At 45.1% G+C, this 26,685-nt stretch overlaps 1 protein-coding gene across 1 annotated transcript in view; it reads right to left on the minus strand.

The window, feature by feature from the left end:
* The window catches only part of GDNF (glial cell derived neurotrophic factor), a 94,198-nt gene that overhangs the window by 32,766 nt on the left and 34,747 nt on the right, over nt 1–26,685 (minus strand). The window contains exon 2 of the mRNA XM_086960550.1: nt 26,379–26,612. Within this exon, the coding sequence (XP_086816676.1) occupies nt 26,379–26,586 (208 nt within the window). The 5' untranslated portion in view covers nt 26,587–26,612. The remainder of the gene's footprint in view (nt 1–26,378; nt 26,613–26,685) is intronic.

The following is a 26,685-nucleotide window of genomic DNA, read 5'->3' on the forward strand; positions in this document are numbered from 1 at the left end:
CTTGCATGTTTCACTATACTAATTCAACACTAATCCTCTATGGGTCCCGGAGTAGCGTGCTTCTCGCCGAAAAAGCGTTTTGACGCTTTGTCAGGGGTAGTAAGCGCTATATAAATGCAATTACAATGCAATACAATACAGTATAGGTTAGTGAGGGCTGTCGGGGGATTAAAGCACACATGAATATAGGTTATGTTACAAGTACAGTGTGGGTCACGTTCAACAGCTTTTGATGGGTAATGTTAATATTACCTTTAATTATACCTCCTATCTGACAAGGGATTTGGCACACCCTGCAAAAAAAGTTAACATTTGCCTTACTTTTGGTTTGTAATCAATTAACATTCACTGTATTGTGCAATTGAGAATGAGTATGTGTACGCCAAATGTCTTGCTAAACTCTGGGCTTTCGAAAATAAATATTGAATATGCATCAAAGGGACTGTTTTTGAGTGACAGAAAAACAGGCAATATCCATGGATATGTGTGTGTCTGTCTCTGTCTCCCCCTACAAATCTAAGTCTCCAAAGGAAATATTGGTTGCTGTGCATTTCTACAGCCTTACAGACCAATCCTGTGAGCATTTCCAATCTGCTGTATTGGAGGATTTGAAACCACTAGAGGTGTTAGGCCGTTTGGACAAGAGACAGGAAGGGCCGTAATAATTATTAGGGTACCTGACTCCTTTGATATTTTTTGCCTTAATTTCTTTATAGCAACTTTCAAATAAGACATTTTTTTGTGTTTGGTTATAGGGTATTTATTCAACCAGTTTGTTTGAATGTTTTTAATATTTTTTAGCAAAACGTTGTTTTCAACAGTAGGAAAAAAAGTCCACTTATATTTGAATTATCGACAACAATTAACACATTGGACAATTCACAAAATTACATTCATGCAAACAAATTTGAAAAAAATGTATGACAAAATATTTTAAAAATTCAAACAAACGTTGGATAAATAACCTATAATCAAACACAAAACAAGTTCTTGTTGTATAGTTGCTTTAAAGAAATTAAGGCAAAAAATATCAAAGAAGTCAGGTACCCCCAATTATTTTTGGTATTGGAGGATTTGACACTTTTTCAGTGATAAATGTTGTACCTGTTATGCAGCCTGATTTTTAAAAACAAAAATCCATAAATGTACTCCTGTGGGAACACCAGTGCTTAATTTGAGCCAGTGGTTTCCGGGGCTCAGCAGTCCCACTGACTCTACTGATAAATCTACTACAAGGTGGCGCTGTCTGTCTAATTTTGAGATGAGTCAAATAACAGTGTTTATCAAGTCAATATACATTGAAAAAGAATAAGACCTGCCGCTCACGCCTTTATTATAGCTTTGAGTGGCTTAGAAAAGGCTGAATTGTCACACTTTCGGAGTATGATATTGTTGTGTTGGTACTGTCTTTGCCAGAGCTGCCAGGGGCAATGGGTGGTGCAGGGTGCAGTGTTCTCCCCATAAAGGCCCTGGCACTTTTTTTTTTACACTTTAAGCATCAGGGAACACTCTTATTTTGTGAAGTGGAAAGGTTGTGGGCGTTACCTGCAAAGATGCATCAGTCACAGTTTTTCAGTAACAGTTCCTCGGAGGCCAAAGAATTTTCACTTGTGTAAATGTCACAAGTGTAAATGCAGGCAAGCGGGACTCCTTCACAATAGTGCTTGCAATTTCTTCTTTTCTCTATTGGGAAAATATATTTTCTGTGGAGAGACTCTTTTTCCAGAACCACCAACAGTTTGGGGATGGATATCCACTCTCAGCTTTGATACAGATAAACTCCTGCCATTGACAGGAAGGAGTAAGTCTGCAACCATATCCAGGGTGGGAACTTGCAAGTTTACGGGTGTTCACCTACTTTCCAAAGCATTCCTACTCTGGAATGCCCACTCCTTTCCCTGTCAGCGGAATTGCTTGGACGTATTATTTCGTGATACCGCTATAAAATTAAATTTATCATTAAATGTTGGTAAATTGATTTAAATATAAAAATAAAAAATTAACCCTTTGAGTTTACCACTTCCCACCCATTTGGGCTGATTTGCTCACATATAATATTTTACTAAAGTGCTACAATATTAAATCTAAGTGATGTTGAGCATTTACATTCTAATTTTGTGAATAACAAATATGAACTTACACTTGTAGAGTATGCCATTTGTGCACATGTTCAACTTAGGTGTGCAAATATCTTTGTGGAGTGAGCACATACTACTCCAGTCTTATAGTAGGTTGGATTTCACAGAGAGACGGGATGCTCCTGAAATGGCAGCAAAACTAGCCTCTAAACGAATAAAATAGTTAAAAAGACCATCGCAACCTTGGTGATAGGGTTTTAATGTAGCTGGCACGGGACTGTTACTTTTAATGCTTTTGCTTTTTTGTATTTTATATTTGCTTGGCCTTGTTTGACCATTGTTCCAAAAATAAATTTCAAGCAGTGGAGCATGTTGGTCAACTCTTTTTTTAACAAAAATATTTCAAACTATGAAATGTTATAAGTGTATACCCACTTGAGGATTATCCTCGCTTTGAAGATTTCCTTGATAATGCATGATGCCAGGGGCAAAACGGGGGTCAAAGAGATACCTGTCAGTGGAAATCAATGAGGGACAGGACATCAAAGATGCCGAGGTCAGCTGGCCTTTTAATGATTAATATTGTCCTGGCTCGTTGCCTTATTCAGCGACCTGCCAAGGAGGGAGAAAAGACATTGTGTGTCTATTCTTTGGTGGAGAAGACCTGTAGAATCTGACACTGGCCGGGTATCACCTGTCCTGCCAGCAAGGTGAAGTGTTATGTAACCTGGCGGCCGCACCCTACCGGGCCATCTTTGGACATATCAGATGGAGCCCGCTGCCCTGGTAACACGACACCCTCCTCATCACTAGGCAGTGGCGTAACAACCGGTCCCACCGCCCCCGCAGTGTGAGGGGGCCCGAGCACCCCGGAGCCCCCCCCCCCCCCACCCCCTCACCCCCCACCTCAGGCACTGTGCACGGGTGGTGGCTGAGAGCTCCTGACTGGGTCCCCCCTCCATGAACCTCTCAGGAGGGTGGGGGCTCGAATTTCGCCACTATCACCAAGCGCCTCATGTAGAGCAAGGGATCAGGGATGTAGGGTTCCAGCCATGCAGCAAATATAGGGACAAGGAAACTGGAAAGGGTACCTTTTTAATGAAAATAGTCCGAGTGCACTGTGGTCGAGGCCGCCGCAAACTGAAATGGAGCAGAATGGCGAATCTGTGCACTAAGTAAAATGGCACACGTTCCCACTCCGAGCTATTTTGCAGCGCCTTACTGTTTTACACAGACAAGGTACACTGACCATTATTGCTGCCAAATAGCTGTCAGAAAAAAAATGGAGCAAAATAGCTTTGAGAAGCTATGTAGGCAATTATTCCTTCTAGTTTCGCTATCACCGTGGTTGCATCTAGAAGACCAGATAACTTGAACTAATCGCCTGTGTGGTGCTACATCGCACAAAGGAGCTACTTAAGATAACATTACATATTGTGAGGGTGCTACTTAAGATATTACATATTGTGAGGTGGCTGCTTAAGATAACATCACACATTGTGAGGGTGCTACTTAAAGATATTACATATTGTGAGGGGGCTGCTTAAGATAACATTAAATATTGTGAGGGTGCTACTTAAGATATTACATATTGTGAGGGGGCTGCTTAAGATAACATCACATACTGTGAGGATGCTACTTATGATAATGTTACATATTCTGAGGGTGATACTGAAAATAACATTACACATTGTGAGGGTGATACTTGAGATAATATTACACATTGTGAGGGTGATATTTAAGATGATATAACACATTGTGAGGGCATGCGAATTTTCTTTTTTGTAGCGTTTAGCATAGCTTTCAAACAATACAAATATTGTTCCCATTTTGTGTCTGTAAAACAGTAAAGAACTGGAAAAATAAAGGAAGTAAAAATAGCACATTCTTACAAAATGTAATATGATGCGTAAAAGGACTACCCAGTCAGTTTAAAGAGTTCATCCACCGAATGATGTGACAATACCCAGCTGACATCACCAAACACAGTGACATTCAAGAATACCTTTTGTTAGGGATTGTTATGGATTGTTGGAGAAGCTGGACTATGTAATGACAACTGTTTTTTTCTCTTTACACTTGATGGCCTCTAAAAGTATTCTGATTTAGTGCATGCAGAAAGGGGACAGACTGATGTTTGCCATTAGTAAAAGCAGGCCCTAAAAGGTTTGAACAGGAAATGTTAAATACATGTTACAGTAGTTTCAGAATGTAATGAAACTTCTAATAATGAACCAGCATGATAGCTCAGTGGGTTAAGAGCTTAGTGCTGAAATCTGTGTGCAACCAACAGGCAGGTCACTGGATCAAACCCCAGCAAGGCTTTTCACTCCTTCCAAATGTGATAACGTGTGCATCACTGAGGTGGGTAACACCTGTTATTTACAGAGCTACAAGATGGGAAACCACTGGTACCAAGCTGTATATTTAAAGAAAACGATTATGAAACAATGTTTTTAGCACAAAGCTGCATGATTCTTCCAGCAACTTCTGCAGAACCATCTGACTCTGGTGTTACAGACAACCCACTGGGAAAAGGTCGCCCAGCGAGTCATGTTCAGGGCTCTCTGCTTTGAACACCATGAACTCCAAGGAATTAGACCAACGTCATACAATAGAGGTTGCAAAGTTACAAGCCCAAGCGAAGCCTTTCATCCACTTTGTATTGAGATTCTTCAATGGTACATATGTCATCGGGGAAAGACACCTCTTTCTCGGTCCAAGCTATGAATCTCTTTACCAGTTCACATGTTGAAACTTCAGGACCACCTCTAAATTCGGAAAGATCTAAAAACATGGCAGGGGTCCCCTCCTCCAGGACCTGCACTAGGTACCCGTCCAGTAGGCGTCTGGAAAATACTAGTCCACAACATCCTCTGAAGAGCTTTATAAACATGGCTTCTCTCTCCTGGGCCAAACCAGCTCCTTCCTCAGGACTAAATCCACTCCTGCCTTCAGTCTCAGACATAGTCTCGGAAGACCTCGCCAGGTTATGCATAAAAAGTGTGACATCTTAAACACATCTTGTGACACATGCGTCCTTGGCTTTGGCAACAAATGCACCACAGACAGATTGGAGCACATCCCAAGCCCTCCTGCATCACACCCACACAGGACACCTGTCCTGTGTGCACATTCTAACCACATGGACAAGCGCTGTGTTGAAAACAATCCCAGAGAGGGCGCCAAAGCTACGATGTCACACTAGAGTCATTTGTGCGCTGAGCCAATATCAAATAATGACATAAGACGAACGATGTATAAGATATTTTTTTTTATCTAACTTGTCTGTCCTGCTTTAAGGTAAACAATATAGCAATAGCCTAGGCCTGAGTGAGCACAAAACAAACACAAGAGCTTTGTGTAGTTTTTGCCACACGGAGGTTGGTCTTGAGTTTGTGAGTGATACTTTTCATGTCTCTCCTTTGCTGCTATGGAGCAAGGTCTGGAGATCTGATGATTTGAAACTCACAAAGGAAATTTTGCAAGACTGCCTTAAGCTTGACCATTCTATGGAGATACCATGGTTACTATATGTAAGGGAAACCCTTCATAAGATTGGATGGGGACACATATTCTTAAATCCTGAAATTGTTGGCAGTGAGACCAAATTAACAATTAAGGACGCCTACCGTACAAGTTTAGGTATGTTAAGAACTAGTGAGCATGCAGTTCATGATAGGGGTAAGCTTCAACATCAGCCCTAATTGTCATACATTATGCATGCCCAATGGCGTTTCTATTTAACAAGGTTTCGCCTTGGCACGTTGCATTACCTTTTTGCTTTCCCAAAGCAAGCAGGGTGGTGTGAGAGACTTCCCGTTTGCGCCTGTAACAATATAGTTTCACAAAATACTGTGCACCTCATTCTTTTTTGTAATCTGTATAAAGATCCACGAAATCGGTTTATCAAGCCTGTTTTGTTAACTCTTGGATCCTGTTATTATAAAGAGGGTTATGAACACCTATTATCCTTATCAAATCCAAACATATGTAGTGCTGTGCTTAGTTTTATTTAGAGTATCGCTCATTATCAGAAATCGATATTGAACAGTATTATTGTATACCAATGATCATTATCTGAAATACATCTAACAGATTACTGTATATAATGGTATCCAAATGAAATGCACATGCATCTACAGTACTGATAATATTGTCTGCTTATTTTCGTGGTTCTTTACTTTGGATGCTTTGCAAATTTAAATTGGATACATAATATGTGTTTTGGACATTAATATAACCGTATGATTTTTTTATTTTAATCCTATGTGTAATTGTCCTTTTAACTGTTTATACTTTTATGATTCTATTTTCGAATCGAAATAAAGTTACTTGACTTGAGTGTGGTTATACTGCACCTAAGAAATGTTTATCCACTGGTGTACTGAACTCAACCACGGTATAACACTGTGGTGAAAACTCCACTGATGAATGGTCCTCTAGATTTAGCCTCTATCAGGATATTTTCTATTACCACACAGCTCCAAGATCCCCATTCTCTCCTGTAGAAATCACAGTCTGGAGGAAAATGGGAGTTAGAACCCAAACCGGGATTCCAAAATGAGCAGGGATTACTGCACTCTCTCAACAATTTTCAACTATTAAAATATGGCGGTTTTCAGACGGGGGAAAAATGCCACATACCGAAATCCACACCTCAGAATAGAGGAAAAATCGTAGCGCTACCGCGTTATACCCTTATGTGAAGTGTAGAACTTCAAATCCCACTTTATACCAGTCTCTGTAAACACAGCACTGTTTCAGTATTTCTGCCGAAAGAATGAGGATTTGACATTTCCATCCCACCGTTTCTTTGATTTGGTTGCCTGTTTCTGTGGCTCCTAGATGGGAGAGCCTGCAATCTGCAGACAACCGCCCTCCTTAGGGCCTAGTGCACGTGCAGTGCAGTGCAGTGCCCCTTGCAGACACAAGAAATTATTGTGAGAACCCTCTGAATACTATTGAAATGAAAGGGATGAATTACTGCCCCATTACCGTCTATATACTAATTAGCTCTTGGGTGTCATTTGCGCTGCTTGTCCCTGAGCAAGGACCACACCGGTGCAAATCGTTTCATGTCTGCACAAAGGTCAACAAACCTCAAACATTAGTGCTTCTGCAGAACCCGTTCAGCCTTTCCAGCCTCAGAGGCATTCATGATAACTTCTGAGGGAGGGCCACGGCCCAGAAACATTGTCCCTGCTTTGTTGTATTTCCCTGGTTACTTTTTAATGGCTTTTGTGAACTTCAAAGCACAGTGCGAGTGAAACAAAGCAACCTTTCCATGGCTTCTTTGGTCCTTTCTCTGCGGTTTCTACGGTTGATTCTGTCCTTTCTGTGGCTGGCATGGCTTGCGACTGCAGGGAGGAGAGGGCGTGCTATTCAGCTCCCGGGGTTGAAGTGTTCCTGAATTGTGTTGGTCTTAGTGACCAGTGTGCGTTTATTTGTTTCGCTGCATTTCATATAGCGCTTAGAGCCCGTGGGTGCTAGTGTGAGAAACCTTACTGCTGTGGATACCCTGCGTCGATGTAGTATTACATAACTGTCCCTCCATTGTAATTACCACTGAGAATACCACTAAATCGAGTAAGCTAAGTGCTAGGGTAACTGTTCTGATTTCAGCAAGGGGTTGTGTCAGCTACAGGTAGGGGTAGTAGTTGGGCTTGGTTGTAGGGGTAGTAAGAGCAAAGTTAAGGGGTAGTGTTACCTAGAGGTAGGAATTGTGGTAATTAGGCTTAGTTGTAGGGTTAGTGCTTAGGTTTAGGGCTATAGGGCTATGGCCAGAGTCTGGCGTCGATTGAGGCTAGAACCCAGGGGTAGTAGGAATTATAGTAAATTTAGGGGTAGGATTGCGGAACGCTTATATTTAGGGCTTCGAATTAGGGCAGTGTTGTGTTTAGGGTTACAGAAGCCTTTTGATTTTGTGTAGGGTTGGAGTAGAGAGAGGTCTTAGTCTTGGAGTAAAGTTTATGGTTAGGACTAGAGTTCGGGGTAGTATAAGGTTTATGCCTAGAATGACATTGAGTTTAGGTGTATGGTTTAGATTAGGGTTAGGCATAGAGTAAGGGGGTAAATTTAGTTTGTGTTAGGGGAACGTTTGGGTTATTTTTTTTATTTTTTTTGAAAGTTTTATATAGCGCGAACAAGATCTTTGCAGATATCAGAGCGCTTTACAATGGCACGGGGGTGATAGTCAAGGTACATGTGCATAGTTACATAGTTGAGGTAGATAGGTACAAGGTGCATAGTTACATAGGTAAGTCAAAAAACAAACAGGAGGTAGGTCGCAGGTGAGGTAATGTCTGTACAAGGTGCATAGTCAAACAGTTGCGCCAATAATATAAAAGTACAAAAGTGAGCATATACTTGTTTAAGCGTGCTTAATGTGTTTTAGGAGATAACATAAAGGTGTGCATAGTTGAGGTAGGTGAGTGCAGGATGTATAGTCACACAGGTGCCTCAGTAGTACAAAAGTAGGGATAGTTGAGGTGGTGTAGGTACGGTGTGCAAAGTCAGACAGGTGCGTCAACAACATAACAATATACAGAAAGGGAACGCATACAATCAAATAAGTCATAATACAAATAGTACAAGTAGACCGAGGGGTCCAAGGCAGGTAATTACGGAGCGGATTCATGAGAAAATACCGAGTAATAGATCATGTGTATTTAGCCATGAGGATCGCTTTTACTTCTTTCTTAAACAGTTTGTTGGAGGAGATGAGCCTGGTTTCAGGAGGGAGTGAGTTCCAGATCCTGGGTGCCATTCCTGAAAAGGAGCGTTTATAGGTTTTTTCCTTCCGGAATCTTCGATGTTTCAGCAGAAGATTGCTTGTGCTTCTAGTAATTCTAGAGCCACCCGAGATTGTCAGCTTTTGAGTGAGGTAGGCAGGTGAGTTCATGTGTACAGCCTTGTGAGTCATGCAGGCGATTTTCAGATGTATTCTGGCTTCAAAAGGTAGCCAGTTCAAGGATTTAAAGTCAGGGGAAATATGCGAGTGCTTTTTTGAGCCAGTGATGAGTCTCGCTGCAGCGTTAAGGGACGCTCTTAGGGGAGCCGTTGTAGTTAGGGGGAGCCCGCAGAGGGCGGTGCTTCCGTACTCTATGTGCGGGATGACTATAGATTGTACTGCAGTTTGGAAGTCTTTGGCTGGGAGGAAGGGTTTAAGTTTTCTCAAGGTGTTGATTTGAAAGTTCGCTCCTTTGGTTGCCTTGCTGATGTGCTGCTGCATGTTGAGGTTGGCGTCAAGTGTTATGCCTAAAGATTTTGCTGAGTCTACGACGGTAGGTTGTACATTTAGAGCTGTTAAGTGCTTAAGCCATGTTTGAGCCATAGAGATTTTTGCGGGAGGTGAGATCAGGAGGAACTCAGTTTTCAGGGCATTGAGTTTGAGGTGATTCTCGGCAAGCCAGGATTGGGTGTTTCTGATCGTGGTGTTCAGAACCATGATGTCCTCGGGGGATTGTATTTTGAGATAAAGTTGGGTGTTTTCGGCATACATATGAAAATGAACATTGGATGTCTGTAGCAAAGTAGTGAGAGGTTCCATAACTAGGTTGAATAGTGTTGGGGAGAGGGAGGATCCTTGAGGGACGCCTAGCGATACAGGTACCGGAGAGGACATCGCGTTGTTACTTTTGAATCTTTGTGACCGGTTGTGTAGAAAGGAGGTGAACCACTTGAGAACAGTCCCTGATATGCCCATTCTTGTGTTTAACAGATCGAGTAAGTTCTCATGTTTAACTGTGTCGAATGCTGAGGAGAGATCCAGAAGGATGAGGAGGCAGGTATCGTTTTGGTCTAGTATTTGGAGGGCGTCGTCCACTATGTGGGTCATGGCAGTTTCGGTACTGTGCCCTACACGGAAGCCTGATTGATGAGCGTCGAGGAGATCAAACTTGTCTATGTGTTTAGTCAGTTGTAGCTGTACGCATTTTTCCAACAGTTTAGCGAGGGTGGGAATATTTGTAATCGGGCGGTAATTGTTTAGATCAGCGGGGTCTGCTGTTGTTTTTTTTAGTAGAGGTGTGACTTGTCCGACTTTGAGGGCGTCAGGGATGGATCCTTGTTGAAGAGAGCTATTGATAATTTTAGTCCAGAGTGGGAGGAGCAAAGGGGTAAAGTCTTTTACAGCGTTTGCAGGAAGGGGGTCAGTGAGGTGATTGGATGGTTTCAGGGTGCTGAGCAATCTGCCAATTTCTTCTTCGGAGTAGGTGCCAAAGGCGCTGCTGTGTGTTGGGGGTTGGAGTAAAGGATTGCGTCATTGAGGAGATCGCTTCTTATGTTGTCGGTTTTTTGGTTAAAGAAAGAAGAGAAGTCTTCACCGGAAGGTGTAGCGCCCATAGTGCTGAGTGTCTGGGGTTGTTCTTTGGATTGTGTTCTGATTAACTCAAACAATTTCCTTGGGCGGTTTTTTGCTTGGGCGAGCTGGAGGCTGAAGAAATCCCTTTTTGAGCGATTTATTTTCCTGAAGTAGGCGTGTCTCTGTTTCTTCAGGTTTTTTAGGTGCAGTGCAGAGGGGGCTGATCTCCATGTGCGCTCTGCAATTCGCATGGCCCGTCTATCCTCATTGAGGCTCCCGTCATACCAAGGGTTGGAGATCTTGGACGAGACTCTTTTCAGTTGCATGGGTGCAGCCTCATTGATTATTGTGGACATAGCATTTAGATAGTGGTCAGTCAGGAGTTGAACGTCCGTAGCGCCGGACGGGGGAAGTAGGAGATTGCAGCTGTTAGGCGGTAATGAGTTTGGGTTGAGTTTCTTCATGTCCCTTTTCCAGACTTTGGGCTTAGAGAGTTGTACTGTGTTAAATTTAATTTTTTCATTGATAAGGAAGGAGACAATATGATGATCTGACCAGTCACAAGGTTGGATTGACTCAAGTTGAATAGCGTCCTCTTTGGAGATGATAAGGTCTAGAATAGAACCTTTCTCATGGGTCGGGCTATTGCATATTTGGGTGAGATCAAGGGCGTTGAGGAAGCTTTTGAGGCTATTTACCACTGTGTCTGCTGTCATTTCAATGGAGATTGTAGTCGCCAAGGAAAATTTGGGTGTTTTGCCGTCCTGAGTTGGTTGAAATTGTGTCCATGAGTTGTTGGCAGAAGGAGAGCTTGTCCCCAGGTGGGTGGTATATGATGTGTAGTGAGCAAACCGGTTTGCTTTCGCTGATGACATCAAGGCAGAGGTATTCACAGGAAGCAAGAGAAGGGGCGGGCGCTTTAGAAACTGAGAGGTTGCTTCTGTAAATACAGGCAATTCCACCGCCTGTCTTTTTGGTCCTGTCAATTCCACCGCCTGTCTTTTTGGTCCTGTCAAGTCTAGTGATACAGTAGTTGGGGGGGACTAGGATATCCAAGATAGGTGTAGAAGAATCAGACAACCATGTTTCAGTCAGAATGGCTAGATCCGGTTCATGAGACATGATGAGGTCGGCGACCTCTGTGGAATGTCTTTGGGCCGATCTGCAATTGAGAAGTATGCATTTGAGGCTAGGGGCGCAGAGGGCGGAGGAAGGTTCTATAGTGATGGGCACATTAGTGTGGTTGTTGGGGACGGCGCCTCTGTAGTTTTCCTTTTGGTGCCTGAGAGGGTTAGAGATAATCGTTGGGATGGACAGGTGGTTGGTGGCTAGGCGATTTTGGGGAGCCGAGACGTAGGAGTGGAGAAGGGCGAGTGTGTCATGGTCTGAGATCGTATTGGTAGTGCGTCTGGGGCGATTGGTGGTATTGCGAGAGGGGATAGAGGTCCAGTGTGGGGGGAGTTGTGTGATGAGGCGGGTAGGAGGTGAGGAGGTAGTGTTGTTAGGTGTAGAGGGAGTATTCCGATTGGTGGTAATGCGAATGCGATTGGTATTGTGATTGTTGGTATTGCGAGGGGGGATAGAGGTCCGGCGTGGGGAGTGTTGTGTGGTAAGGCGAGTAGGAGGCGCGGGGAAGTGTTATTAGGTGTAAAGGTGGTGGTGGGAGGGGGGTGTCTGGGGTGTGCGATGAGCAACTCTTTGATGGAGTGTAGTTCTTCTTTCAATTGGAGGAGGGTGGACATAATCATGTCCAGCGAGGTGTTGGGCGCGGAGTTGGGGAGGGGTACAGGCGGAGAACAGGCGAATAGGTTGCTGGAGACGGGGGGGAATTGGGGTGAGGAGGTGGAGCTGGTGAAGGGGTTGGGAGTGTTAGAGAGAGGATAGGTGTTAGGGATGGTGTTGGCGTTATTGGGAAGGGCATCAGTGCTAGGGGGGGAATGGTAGATGAGGGCGGTGTGGAGGCTGGCCGTTGTGGGGGAGGAGGTGGGATAGTGGGGAGTGAGAGTGGGGGGTGAGAGGTTGAAGGAGGGGTGAAGGCTAGGCGTGACGGGAGTGCTCAGAGTGGGGGGGGGATAGACGGAGAGAGAGGGTATACACCCGTTACAACGCATCTTTTACTCCGCACTACCATTACAACGCGACTTTTACTCCGCATACCATTACAACGCATTGCGCTGGGGGGCGCTCTAGGATAGGGAATAAGTATAATTTACTATCCAACACCTTCCCTAGGGTCCACGGGGACTGGAGTTAGAATAGTAAATTATACTTACCACTATCCAGCACCTCAAAGCGCTATGCGTTGTAATGGTATGCGTTGTAAAAGTCGCGTTGTAACGGTATGCGGAGTAATAGTATGCGTTGTAACGTCATACATCCGAGAGAGAGTCATGTGTGGGGTGCAGTTGGGGAGGAGGGGTGTTCTGAGAGGATTGGTGCGGAGGACGGGACGAGAGTGCTAAGTGAGGGGGGGGAGATAGGCGGAGAGAGAGTCATGTTGTGTGGGGTGCCGTTGGGGGAGGAAGGGTGTTCTGAGAAGATTGGTGTGGAGGAGGGGTGCTCTGAGAAGATTGGTGTGGAGGACGGGATGGGAGTGCAAAGTGTGGGGGGGGATAAGGGAAGATGAGCGGAGGTACGAGGGTTGGTAGGGGGATGGGGGAGCGGGTGGTGTATGAGGGGGCAGATCTCTGTCTGAGATTGAGGGGTGGGGAGGGGTCGCTGCAGCAGGTGGGTAATTGATTATGATGCTGGGTGTGGAGGTGAGGCGAGTGTTGTTCTGGTGCTGAACTGTGGTAAGGGTGGGTGCTGTGCCTTCAGGAGTGGTAGGACTGGGGGTGATCTGAGTGTAAGCCCGAGGATTGGATAGGTGCTTTTTGAAAGTGGGAAACAGGTTGTCAAGAAGTACCAGGTTCCTGTCTGTCGATTGAATTAGGACAATCCCGTTATTGTAAATAGTGATGGTGGTTCTGTCTGGGAAGAGTTGGGATGGTGTGATGGAGAGTGTTAGGCCATGGGTGGATTTCCTGGTGGTGGAGACGTTGAGTAGGGTGAGGAACGCTTTTTTCCACTGAGCTCTGCGTGTGGTGTGGAAGATGATATGGGTGTTCAAGGGTCCATTGACCGATGAGAAGTAGGTGTCAGCAAAGGGGGTTTCAGGGTGCGATCTAAGGAAGTTGTGTTTAAAACGTTTAGCAGCTTTTTTGGTGAGTGTTAGTGGATAGTTGATTTTATATGTGTGATTGCCAATAGGATCCATGTTGGGATGGTGGTTTAGGTGGGTATGGGTGACTGCACTATAGTGGTACACATGTGCGGATAAACAGATACATACAAATACAACTACATACAGTGAGTTACACAGTACACAAGTGGTACTAGTGATCAACCAGCATAAGCATATAAGGACAGTATACAGGTGCAAACAACAATTTACGTGAATCAGAAATCAAAAATCAAAAGTGACATTAGTTAGCCGCCACAATATATGAGGTGGCACTCTTTGCTTTACTAGTGTTCAAAATACAGTTAGAGGTGACTCTAGTGAGCAACCAGAAATATATGAAGTCGCAGTCGGTGTGTTATAGGAGAGAAGAGGTGACACTAGTGAGCAACCAGAAATATATGAGGTCGCAGTCGGTGTTTTATAGGAGAGAAGAGTGAGAATGGGTGCGGGTTGCAGAACTGTGTAAACTAGTACAGAATACAGAAGAAGTGATGGTGGTTCTGCCTGGGAAGAGGTAGTAATCTGTGCATTACAAATGTTCAAAATACAGGTATAGGTATAATACTGCCATGATAGGCAAACACTCTTTCATATATAAGGTAGCAATCTGTGCATTACAAATGTTCAAAATAGAGCTAGGCGTGTAATAAGGCAATGATAGGTAAACACTCTTTCATATATGAGGTAGCAATCTGTGCATTACAAATGTTCAAAATAAAGCTAGGAGTGTAATACTGCAATAATAGGCAGACATTCTTTCATATATGAGGTAACAATCTGCGCCATACAGATGTTCAAAATATAGGTAGAATTATAATACTACAATAATAAGCAGACATTTTTTCACACTACTCTAAAATACTATAGTCCAATAGAGACTAGTCTAAAATGGCCGCCAGATAGTTCAGATCGAAACAGTAGTCCTCTGTTTGTTGCTGTTGCTTGGATAGCAGGGGAGAGCAGCTTCCGTTCACAACCATGCAGGCAAGGGGAGATAGAGATATTCGTCCTCTGTCTGCTGCTATTACTTTGAGCACAGGGGAAGGGATTACACTTTCTGTTTAAGCAGGCAAAGCTCAAGGCTAGCTGGGAGGAATTCTTATCTCTGTGTGGGGGAGTTAAGCTGAGGGACCTCGTGGGCAACAGAGGTAGGGGGGGATTTATTGCTACAGTTTTATGGCCCCAGCCATTTTGAACAAAGGAGTTAGTTTTTTAAAAAGAGAGCAGGCGGGTGGAAGAAGTAAATACCTTAAGTTTCTGTGTGCCTGTTGATTTTGCTCGTAGAGTTATACAGGAGCAATGCTTTAGACCATGGTGATGATGATCCCTTCCGCTTCGTAGATATGTCACTTCACTCACTCACTCCTATAAAAAGTTCTTCTTTTTTTTTTGTTTGTTGAGCTGTGCTTAGCTCTCGCGGGTTCGCTGCGCGAGAATGTGATACTCCTGTGTTTGCTAGCAACCAGCGTCCCAGGCCCCTCTCAGCCCTCCAAACCGTTAGGATTCCTCAGCTGCGGAGCGGGCGGGAGGGGGGGGGTTGCGTTGTCGTGTCCCGGTGCTGCTATCTGTGTCCTCTGTTGCCGTCAGGAGGGGGTCCCTGCTTCAGGTCGTGAGTGGGGGAGGGGTCCGGTGTACTTTTCGTTGTGCAGAGCGGGACAACCGCTCTGCGTATAGTGTCACTGCAGCCCCGAGTGCCAGACTCATCAATGCAGCAGCGGGCAGCTGGGGGGCAGTGGGGGGCAGCGAGGGGCTGCGAGGTGAGGACCAGGACAGCAGTGCCGATGTCCACTGTACTTTTCGTTGTGCAGAGCGGGACAACCGCTCTGCATATAATGTTACCACACTCCGGTGCAAGGGGGGGGGGGGGGGGGGGGGGGTGAGCTTCAGAACCGGTAGTCGCCTTCAGCAGCGGGTTTACCGCGCCGCGAGACGCCTGCTGCAAATACTCCTAGCGAGGTCATTAGAGGCTAAGTTCTGTGCTCCGATGGTTTGCGTTCCACTGCGGCAGCCATTTTAATTTTCCACTGTTCGGTGGAACGCACGCCGTAGTTACTGTTCTTTCCTATTTGATCGTTTTTACTCAGGCGCTTCTCGGAGCCTTCGGAATCCTGGCTTTTATATTCCGCCTCTGTGAAAGGCGAGAGGTTGGCGGCGGGCAGCCGATGGGGCCAGGTCGAGGATGGCGTTGTCGTCCAGCATCCGGCGGCCGGTGGGGCTGGGGTGAAGTTGTCGACTTCAGGGGCAGGAGCCCTTCAGGTATCCACAGTCCGGTGCAGGGGTGGAGGGGGTGAACTTTAAATCGACCGCCGAGCCTCCATAGGATCGAGGCTTGTCGGGAGCAAGGTTTAGGATTGTGGGTTGTCCTGAGTTTAGGGTTAGCCTTCTGATTAGGCTTAGGGTAGTGGATAGGCTTTGTGTTAGGTTAATTAAAGGCGTGGTTTAGGCTTAGAATTAAGGTTAGGCAGTGGCGTCACTAGGATTGGTGTTACCCGGTGCGGGTAACTCATGGTGTCACCCCCCACGACTTACCGCATGGACCTCCTCCGCTCCGAGTCTGCCAATGGACACAGTTGGCAAATAACGGGACCATACAGAATGCTTAGTAACTTTTGTAAATTTAGGTCCTATATTTACAAAGGCCATAGAAGAAAAATTGAATTCAACGCGGTCCTGGTGCAAGGACTCTCATCAGAGGCCACTTCAGCTTCCACCATACGTTGCCCATGCCAATGCTACCAATGATAGTCACAACACACTTACTAACCATCACACCCTACAAGTGTGACAATTTGGAATATTCCAGGCCCCTAAGTTATAAGAATGGCTTGGTGGGAGGGTAAGGGGGGAAAGCAGTTATTTTAATGTATATTGAATAAATGATTAACTGTTGTTGTTGTTGTCATCTCTAAATTAGCCAGACAGTGCTAATTGTTTCAAGTGCTGGTGCTGACAATTAAGTGCCAGTGCCGAGCACCGGAAACTGCCAGCTCAAATTAAACCCTGGTTTTAAATGCTGTATACAATGTATGTTCAGAGGAATCATGCTACCACAATGCACAACTTTATTCAGTCCTCATTTAAAAATATTGGAAAAGACACCATACATCACAAATTATATTGAAAAAGAATATTGTCAAAGATTACCACGAAACTTATTTAAGGAATTAAAGTCTAGCATTGCTAGAAGACACTCACCTAGAAGTTTTCTTTAGAGAAAATGAGATTGACAGAGTACAGGACCAAAGCTTTTTTTAACATTCAAAGTTCACATACATACTACATTTTTTATTATTCAAGTCTTGATTTTTAAGAAACAAAACCAACCAAATAGTTCAGCACACAAAACATAACACTTTTTGCATGTTTTGGGAGGTTACAGATGCACCAAACATGATGTGGGACTGACTGGTGGGTATAAACACTAAGAAGAAGGTGGTGACGAACAGTCATTGTCAGGGAACCTAGAGCTGAAGGTACACAACCTCCTCACCAAGATCACAAATGTTTTATGGCTAAAGTCCGGTTTGCAGATTACATTATATAAAAAAAAGTGAAGGGGCTCAAAGTTTTCCTTTGGGAGCCTGCTGCTGGCAACCCTGAAGGCTGGGGTGGCCGGATACTGGTGTTTTTATATACCAAAGCCTTTACCCTTTTCCCACCACCCTGCCTTTCTTTATCTTATCTCTTGCTGGTTCCTTTTCATCCGCCTTTTCTCCCTTTGTTACTTTTTTACATCTTTATCTTCCACATAATTGCGCTTGTTTCTACCTTTCTCTCTCTTGCTTAAAGTCTAATATTGAAATATAGGTTCTGGTCCCCAAAAATGAGCGCCGGTGCCTACCAGCAGCACAAATTATGCACATCCCCTGACGCAGAAAGAGAAGCTTCTTGTACCTGCCCTATATACCTTGCCTGCTGTCCCTGGCTCACTCCCTAAGCCCGTGGTAAAGTTGTGTTGCATCTCTTCAGAGCTTGTCTCCTCTTCCTGTCTCTCCCACCCTTTGTTTTTCCAACTTTGACCTGCCTACAAACACCTTGTATTTCATTTCGGGCTAGTTCCTCGCCCATCCAATGTGTGGCTCCTCATTATAAAATTTTGTATAGGGCATCATACAGTGGTCTGTAAGCACTTTAAATAACATGGGATGAGACCGACAGTAGGTAACTGGAACCAGTAATCTGATGTCAGCAATGTGTGTTTAACTCTCTGAATCACCTTGCCAGCTATACAAATCAAAGCGCAGCTAGCCATGAACTTCTGTGTTAGATGCTCATGATACAGTAGAGCGGATGTCTCAGTCCAAGATGACGTCAGACAGAGCACCGCACACGTGTGCCTTATAAGTTGCAGACACATTTTGCACTCTCAGTATGGGAATCAAAGCAGCAGACTCGTCACGGTAGGTCCCTGCACGTTCACCCCAGGTGACCACCTCCAACCAGCCTTAAAAATGGGGGTCCAGTTATACATGGGGAGTGGCCTGTGGGACCTAGGCTGCCAGATAGCTTCGTGTCCACAGAGTACCATGGTTCAACTCCTGAGAATCCCTTTATAAATCCCTATATTATGTGTCCGTGCAATTACTTTTATTAAATCAATCAAAGTCTTCAAATCTCAGAATGCAGTATTTGTTAAATAAAGTGCAGACCTGGTAACATAGTGACCTGGAGCAATCTGAGAACCGTGTCTGGGACAAGAGCGGCATCAGTCAAACGATAGGCAGGGCGGAGGGCTTGGACTGGTAGAACTGTCAGGGAAGCCATTGCTAATGACCGGGTCTAAAGCATGGTCGAGATAGACATCCCCCCCAAGCTGCAGAACAGCAAATAGAAACACTGGCTGGCAGCTAGACTTCGAACTAACATCAGGCCTGGAACTTCTGGAAGGTGTGTGTCACCTTAGCTCCACATCCAATTTTTACAAGACTTTTGGAGGTGGGGGTAGGTACCTCCTTAAAGTCAATCTTGAAAAATAAAATGATTCAATTACTCTGCGGGTGTCTCAAGCGCTGCGAAATTCGGAAATCACACTAACCATCGCCCCACTTACCTTTTCTTTAGACTCCACTGCGGTGGTGGCTGGGCCCCTACCGTAGGGGTTCTGCAAATCGCCCAGCAGCACTCCCCTGCCGAGACTGTCTCCACGCAGTCTAAACACGTGGTCTGGCACGCGTCAGAGGAGCACAGCGGTGGCTGGCCCAGGGCCATCATTGGTAGCGCTATGATTGACGGCCATGGGACCCACAAACTGGGTACGCCGCCGCGCATCGCACCATCACCACTATGCTAGTAGGTGGTGCGTGCGTGGCGTGCACTGCAGTATTTGTTGACTGTAAGCAGGTGCGCTTGCACAGTGCACTAATAACTGTGTGTGAACAGCGCGAGATCTCAGTGATCATGGGGCCCCCAGCTTCAAGTAAGTGTGGCCAGGCCTTGAGCAATCTAGTTGAGATGTTTGAGGAGCTGGGGGTCCCCTTGGCTCCCGGTAAGACGGTGGGTCCAGCTACCAGCATGTCTTTCTTGGGCATTGAAATAGACACAGTGGTGGGCGAATGCAGGTTGCCAGCTGACAAGGTACAGGCTTTCTCCAAGCAATAGATTCTGCTTTGACCGGTCCCAAGGTCACGTTGCATCAGCTCCAGGTTTTAGTGGGCCAGTTGAACTTTACCCTGAGGATCATCCCAATGGGGCGCCCGTTCTCAAGGTCAATAGCACGCGCTATGGCAGGGTTGACGCAGAAGCACCAACATGTCTGGCTGAAGGCTGATGTGAGGGAGGACTTGAGGATATGGCGTAGTTTCCTGGGCGAATTCAATGGTAAGGTGATTTGGCCTGAACCCGCTATATCCAGCACAGATTTGGGCCTGCTCACTGATTCAGCTGGAAGCATTGATTTGGAGCTGGGGCCTCACTGGTGCAGGGGTGATTGGCCAGCATCTTGGCATGATTTAGGCTTGACTAAGAACATAGCCTTTCTGGAGCTATTCCCGATCATAGTGGCAGTAGATGTCTGGACTGAATTCTTTAAGAACAAGTCCGTAATTTTCTGGTCAGACAACATGACAGTGGTGGAGGCTATTAATAGGCAGGGAGCTACTTGCAAACATGTTTTGAGGTTATTGAAGCATTTGGTTCTGGCCTGTTTAAAGCTCAACCTGCTCTTCAGAGCGGCACATATTCCAGGTGTAGAGAATCTAGCTGCTGATGCTTTGTCTCGCTCCAAGTTGCAGGATTTCCGGAGGTATCACCCGCAGGCGGAGGAGCGGATGACTGTGTTCCCGACATCTCTCTGGAGGATTGGAGCCCCGGCCTAGCTGGGCTGGTGGGAGCTTCATTGAGCGAGCGCACTAGGAGGACTTACCAGCAACAGTTTCAAACATACAGGACATTTGTTAAGCGGTCAGGCCGGGGGGCTCTTTTTTCAACAGGGGCTCTCTGCGATTTTCTGCTAGTGGTGAGGAAAGCTTTGGCAGGATGGGCTAGGCTAGAGGGGGTGAGAAGGCCGGTAGATGTCAAAACCTTAGGGGACATTCTTGGAGTACTAGAGTCAGTGTGCTCCTCTTACTATGAGAGCATTCTTTTTGGCGCAGCATTTACCTTAGCTTTTTATGAGGAGTTCTGCATAGGGGAGTTAGTGGGGACCTCCAAATCTGACCATGCTGGGGGGCTCCAGTGGCAGGACACAAGGTTATTCCAAGGGGGCTTGGTGGTGGTTCTGAGGCATGCCAAAACTGACCCGTTGGGCAAAAACCTTCCCCCGTGCCGGGGGAAGGTTTTTGCCCGGTAGCCAAGATGGAATCATACATGGCAATTCGGGCTACAGGGCAGGGTCAGGCACTGTTCATACACGAGCAGGGCGATTGCTTGTCTCAGTTCCAATTCAGGGCAGTCTTTAAGCGAGCACTGGTAGTTCTGGGCCTGGATCCTAGCGGGTATTCAGCGCACTCTTTCAGGATTGGGGCGGCAACTCTGGCAGCGGACGCAGGCTTACCGGCCGAAACAGTCAAAAGTGTAGGGCGCTTGTCTTCGGCCTGTTTTAAGCGCTATGTGCGGCCTGAATTACTCTGAGACAACGGATTGATGTTTTCAACAAATGATCCAGCACACACGTCAATGTATTAGAAATCTATACAATAATGGTCATTGCACGTAGGTCAAAAAAGCTAAAAAAGTTCAGTAGCAGAGTCTTCTGATGTTTTTTCAGAAGTATAATCTTTATTTATTTCTTCAATCCTGTAGCCAACGCGTTTCGTCCTCCACGGACCTCTTCAGGGCGATAGGGGTGAACTCTTCCTAATGTTGATTAAATAACTGTAATTCCAACAGGAAAAGAAACTGCAGTATGAATTTACATTTGTTCGTTTATTCGGTGAAAAAACATTCCAATTCCATTAGGTTTAGAAGATAAGGGTCAGATAGCCCAGTGTGACAAGAATTTGTAAGTCTGGATCAGACCGGCTCCATTGCGTGGCGTCTTCTCTTGTGACAACGGATTGATGTATTTGACATGACAATGCTGATGTTTACACTTCTCTTCCTACAATTAGTATGTCCTCGAAGGTGGTGTGGGTGTTGGGGCACTCGTTCGTGCGGCGAGCCACAGTCCGGCTTCGGCAGAAGCGGGTGTCTAAACCTCCAGGTTTAAAAAGAACGTTGTTCCTATGGCGCGGCGTGGGCGGCCTATGAATACGAATGTGTCAGAATGTGTCAGAATGTGTCTGGATGACTAAGTTTGTGCTTTGAGGATGTTAGGAAAGCACACAACAAGATATCGCTCTGTATGGCCAAATATGGGTCCATAAGTGACCGCTTAGTGTATCCACGTGGTCACAGATGCAACATATCCAGCCGACTCCATAGTAATACACTCAAGTAGTTATTTACTCCATCTTCCTTAAAATATATTACTCGGTTATATACACTTAAAACATATTATCCACAATGCCGAATTTTTCTGTGTGACACACGCCACAGATTTACAGAGCACCGTTTCAAAGTAACCATCTTAGAACGATCACACAGGGCACCGGCATACTAGCACTAAGCGTACTACGTCTCCCGGCATACCTTGTCGGGCTTCGCGCTCTACAAAACAAATAACGTCAGCATACGCAGCCCCGGCACCTCCACATACAGCCCAGATGGCTGCAGAGTGTACCGACGGGCAGGTAAGCCCACGCTACCCTATAGAAGCAGGTAACGAGTGTTTGTGCAGTTTGAACGAACCACGAACTAGAGTGCAAATGAGCGGTTACCCGGTGAGGGTGTTGCATTTGTAGACACTGCGAAACAGAGTACAATTGGTTGTTTCCTTTTTATACAAGCCGTTGTACGAGCGGATATGGCCGTGTTAGAAGGGTCGACATTTGAGCACTCAAGCTTTGACTTATTTACCATTATCGAAGCTGTAATAAGAGTATATCCTTCGAATCGAAATGCAGAACTGTGATAGAGCAGGTGCAAGCAAACAATAAAACAGAGAGATATGAAGGTACATAATGAGAAGGGATAAGATATACACAGGGTGTAAACATGGACAATAGTATCTCATTCATACTTGTTGGAGTGCTTTCATGCCTGACTCTCGCGTTGTTTTTAATTGTGACTCTACATATCACTTTTTCTACATTGTAGAGCGGTGCACTATCTTCCTGAGCTGTTGCCAGGCGAGGAGTGGCACGTTACTCTTACCCTAGAGGTGAGCGAGAGGAGTTAAGTGACCCAGTGATTAGTAGCTGGTCATTTAGGATTGCCATAAAATCAGATGACAATATGAGATGACTTACACTAACCATAGTAATGTCGTTTTTATCTTTGTATGTGTCTTTTATTTATGTTGTCTGTGTCTTGATGACGTCTTTTCCTGGGACATCCCCTGCACAATTAGGAGGACTACCAGGTTTAAACAGGTGATATCTGTATCAAAAATCCTTTTTATATATCGCACCTTCGAGCAGTAGCAAATGTTATAGGTCCTGAAGAAGCAGGAGATACTTAGTGATCTTTAAATTACCGCAGAAACATGTCGACCATCACATTGGGCCAGTGACTATCAGGGTTAATCACTGGCAACTTTGCACTGAACTGTTTTTAGCCTTGGAAATGAACGGTACCAGAATAACGTTTTTTTGCGTTCATTTTTCAATTTTATCATAGGGCACATTCTTTCCCCTTTTTTGGTTTTCACAACTCGTTTTTGCACTGCTCCTCAGTTACTACACAGCACTTCCCTTTAAGTCCGCACTGAACTGTTTTTAGCCTTGGAAATGAACGGTACCAGAATAAAGTTTTTTTGCGTTCATTATTCAATTTTATCATAGGGCACATTCTTTCCCCTTTTTTGGTTTTCACAACTCGTTTTTGCACTGCTCCTCAGTTACTACACAGCACTTCCCTTTAAGTCCGCAACCTCATAACAACAGCCTTTCCCATAGAAGGTGGCAACAACTAAGACTCTCCACTCTGGGAAGTGGTTTAAATGATGAAAGGGCGGAAAAGGGCGAGTAACTGATGCATATCTTCCCATACAGAGCGATATCTTGTTGTGTGCTTTCCTAACATCCTCAAAGCACAAACTTAGTCATCCAGGCACATTCTGACACATAGTTGACCCACAGTTATTATTTTTTGTATTTGTACATTTGGTTAAGGGGGCTGTAACTGCGTGGTCGGTAAATATTCCCTAGGACCCTCCGTTTATTTGTCTGTTGTTATCGGCCTACGAATACGGCAGTTGCGGCGGCTGGTCGAGGAGACAAGAGAGCACGAGGGACATTAGTCCCCGGATTTGATTATCCTGCATTTGGGCGGAAATGACATGGTAGAGTTGGGTCGCATGGCAATCAGGGAAGCTTTATTGACTGAGTTTGCCTGGATAGGGAGAGCTTTTCCTAACACGTGGATTGCCTGGCCATGTTTGATACCGCGCCGGACATGGGCATTCAGATCAAGGGCTTTGAACGTATCGGTGAGGCGCCTCAACGGAGAATTGGCCAAGTTGTGCTCAGGCCCGGGCCGCTTGTGTCACATTCCACATAGACTGATCAAATGGGGCTTGATGTTTCATCATGACGGAGTCCATCTGTCGGACATTGTCACGGATGTATGGATCAAAGGGATCTGGTCTTCTGTGCAGAACTTGTTCGCAGGTGGGGAGGGTGAAGGACCTGTGGGCCCTGGTCACCCTAGTGGCGGAAAAGCGGCCACGGAACATTGATTTGCAGGGGGGTTAACGGGAGGCCTGCTTACATACTCCCGAGGCCAGCAGTTAGGAGAGAGACGGTAAGCTCTCTGCAGGGAGAATGGGGACACCGGCGGGGGAGGCAAGGGCGCCTGGTCACACGAGCCTCCTTGGCAGTCTGGTGGTAGAGGGGTGGGCCCCTGGATATGACGGACAAGGATCGAGGGCTGGGGGCTCAAGGACGCAGGTGGGTTGCGCCTTGCGTGGTTCTCAGATAGGAGATGCGAGCCAGAGGGCCCCTTGGTGCTGGAGTAAGTAGTTATCGCATAACCGGTGGTTATGAACAGTTATGATACTTGTACATATTAAAATGTGTTCATCTGAATTTTTAAAATATGTCTTGTGAAAAATGATCTTGTCATGTTTCCGAATGTTTTGAAGTTATTAAACATGGCCGTTTTTATCCACACTCTGGACTGGTTAAGTTGATTGTGGGGTTGCACGAGGTTGGGGCGGGGGTCATGCTGGGGGGTACGGGCCCTATTACACAGCGTAACCAGATGGTGTCACTCCATGATGGTGTCACCCAGTGCCGTCCGCACCCCCCTAGTGACGCCACTGAGGTTAGGGTAGCAATGAGCTTCAATGCAGTGATATTCTCATAGTGGTAAATTTGATTTTATGGATTCGATGCAGTGATATCATGCTGTAGTCTTCTTTTATATCATGACATAAACCTGCTGAACTTCTGTTGGGAAGCTGCCAAGAAACCAAGAGGTCATATTTTGGGGTGTGTTTATTAGTTCGCTTATCAGGTGCCTACATGTAGTATCACCTAGTCGTGGCTTTACATTCAACAACCTAATGCATTCTGGCAATTGCAATCTCGATTCTTAACAACTGGTTTAGTTCAACGTATATCAATCACAAGAATCTGCGACCTTGTGTTACCCTTGAACTAGTGAAGTAGATGGTGGAAGTGCCAGGGAGTATATGAACCCTTCAGCGGTGTTCAAATTATGGTATGGATTTGTGTACACCCTTTGTGAGTCTCCAGTAGATTTACCTAAGATGTACTTTTAAAAGGTATTTTAAATATGGATTGTCCTCTTGCCGGTTTATGCTATGTTTGCTATGCACAATGCACTTTTGTTACCTAAACAATTGAAATCGGTCTTGCATTTTAATAGGTTAAACTGATGCATTCCTATGGTATAATCGGGTTGCAGATCACCTAAGATGCACTTTGGTTGAGAAGGTATTTTATACACCTATTTATATTTTTTTAGGTCTGTGTTATGTGGCGGTTGCATTGATGTGTCTTTGTTCTGTTTATTGGAGATTTTATGATATTTATTAAACGATAACATTAATTAATTGAAAAATGTGTTATATTTATGTAAGAATATATTTATGGGAAATAAAGAATTTGACTTGAGCCACAAAGTGTTTTGGAGAGGCAGGGAAATTATACACTAAGCCCTGTCAAAAGATTTATAGAAAGACTTTGTTACCGTGTACGTAATTTGCTCTAATTTAATAACTCAGTTAATTCCGGGAGCTTTAGTCTTGTTTATTTTGTCAAATCTGTTTGCATATTTAACCAAGAAAAACAGATACTAATATTACAAAAGCATCATGATTTAAGTGCAAGTCATCCAACCGGCCTCCAGAAACCTATTCTTCTGAATATAATAGCATTCCTTCCGTTATTGAAATAATAGCACACTATATATCGGAATTCCATTTGTGTAAATTTCAATGATTTTAATGCCAATCACTTATAGCCGGATTGGACCATTGGTAAATAGAAATGCACACAGATGCTTGGCTTTTAAAGGGTGGAAAGGCTACGATGGTCATTTCCTTCCACCTTATAACGGAATCTCTGTTTACAGTCCTGGGATTTTGTGCACAACATACTGCATTGTTTGTATTTTAATCCTCATTTGCACTAAGTGCTGTAAACCCCCAGATAGCAATGACTTGAAAGTTACAAGCCCAGAACTGGATATACCATGTCTATGGAGTGAGGATGCCACCCTGCATGGCACTGAGCTTTTATCAATCTTGACATGTGAAGAGCTGAGTTCCAGCCCTACTATCCTTTCAGACAATGTAATCTGAAGGTCTTTTAGAGCTGCCAGGCGAGAAATATTTTGAGAGCCCCTGCATGGAACAAAGTTAAATTTTATTACCCATTTCCTGATGATTCAAGCCCCCTCGCCCCCCACCGATGCCAAACAGTGCTCAACTATTTGTTCAAATTTAACAGGGTCACACAAGAAGAGATGAAAGATTCGGAAATATTTTAGATGACACCGGGTGAAGAAACTAAGCCAGGGGTAGATGTAGGCTAAGGGAGAGAGGTTTTAGACAACGAAATAGAATAGGAGATGGTCAAACAGTGAGAAAGTTACTTTTCCCAGGGGGCCTCTTTGGAAGTGGGGTCACTGGGAAACTGTCCACTTTGCCCATGCCTTAAAGCGTCTCTGCTTTCAAATGCTATTCCTCTGCCCCAGTATCTCTGCCTACATCTGAGCAATGCACCCGCTTTGCCTCCCACCCCTTTGTAAATAAAGTGTTTCTTACTGTGGGTGGGGAGAGCCCTGAGCCCCAGGCTGGATGGTGGGTCTCTAGGAAACTTCGGGAACAGCGGGGAGATCTGGTTCTCCTCTTCCTTCTCAGGCTCTCGCAGGACCGATGACTTCTTAGCGGCTTCCCAACTTGCTGGCAGAGGAGAGTTCGACACGGAGCTCAGCAGCAACACGCAGACAGCCACAGCAGCCCATAACTTCATCTTAGATCAGCTTCCAAGAGAGGGACCTTCCCAGGGCCAAAGAGAGAGGGAAAAGAAAATATATTACAAACCCTGGTAGACGAGAAGGCTTGCTAGCCA

Source organism: Lissotriton vulgaris, chromosome 3_1 (genome assembly GCF_964263255.1).
Source record: "Lissotriton vulgaris chromosome 3_1, aLisVul1.2, whole genome shotgun sequence".
In the NCBI taxonomy this organism is placed as follows: Eukaryota; Metazoa; Chordata; class Amphibia; order Caudata; family Salamandridae; genus Lissotriton; species Lissotriton vulgaris.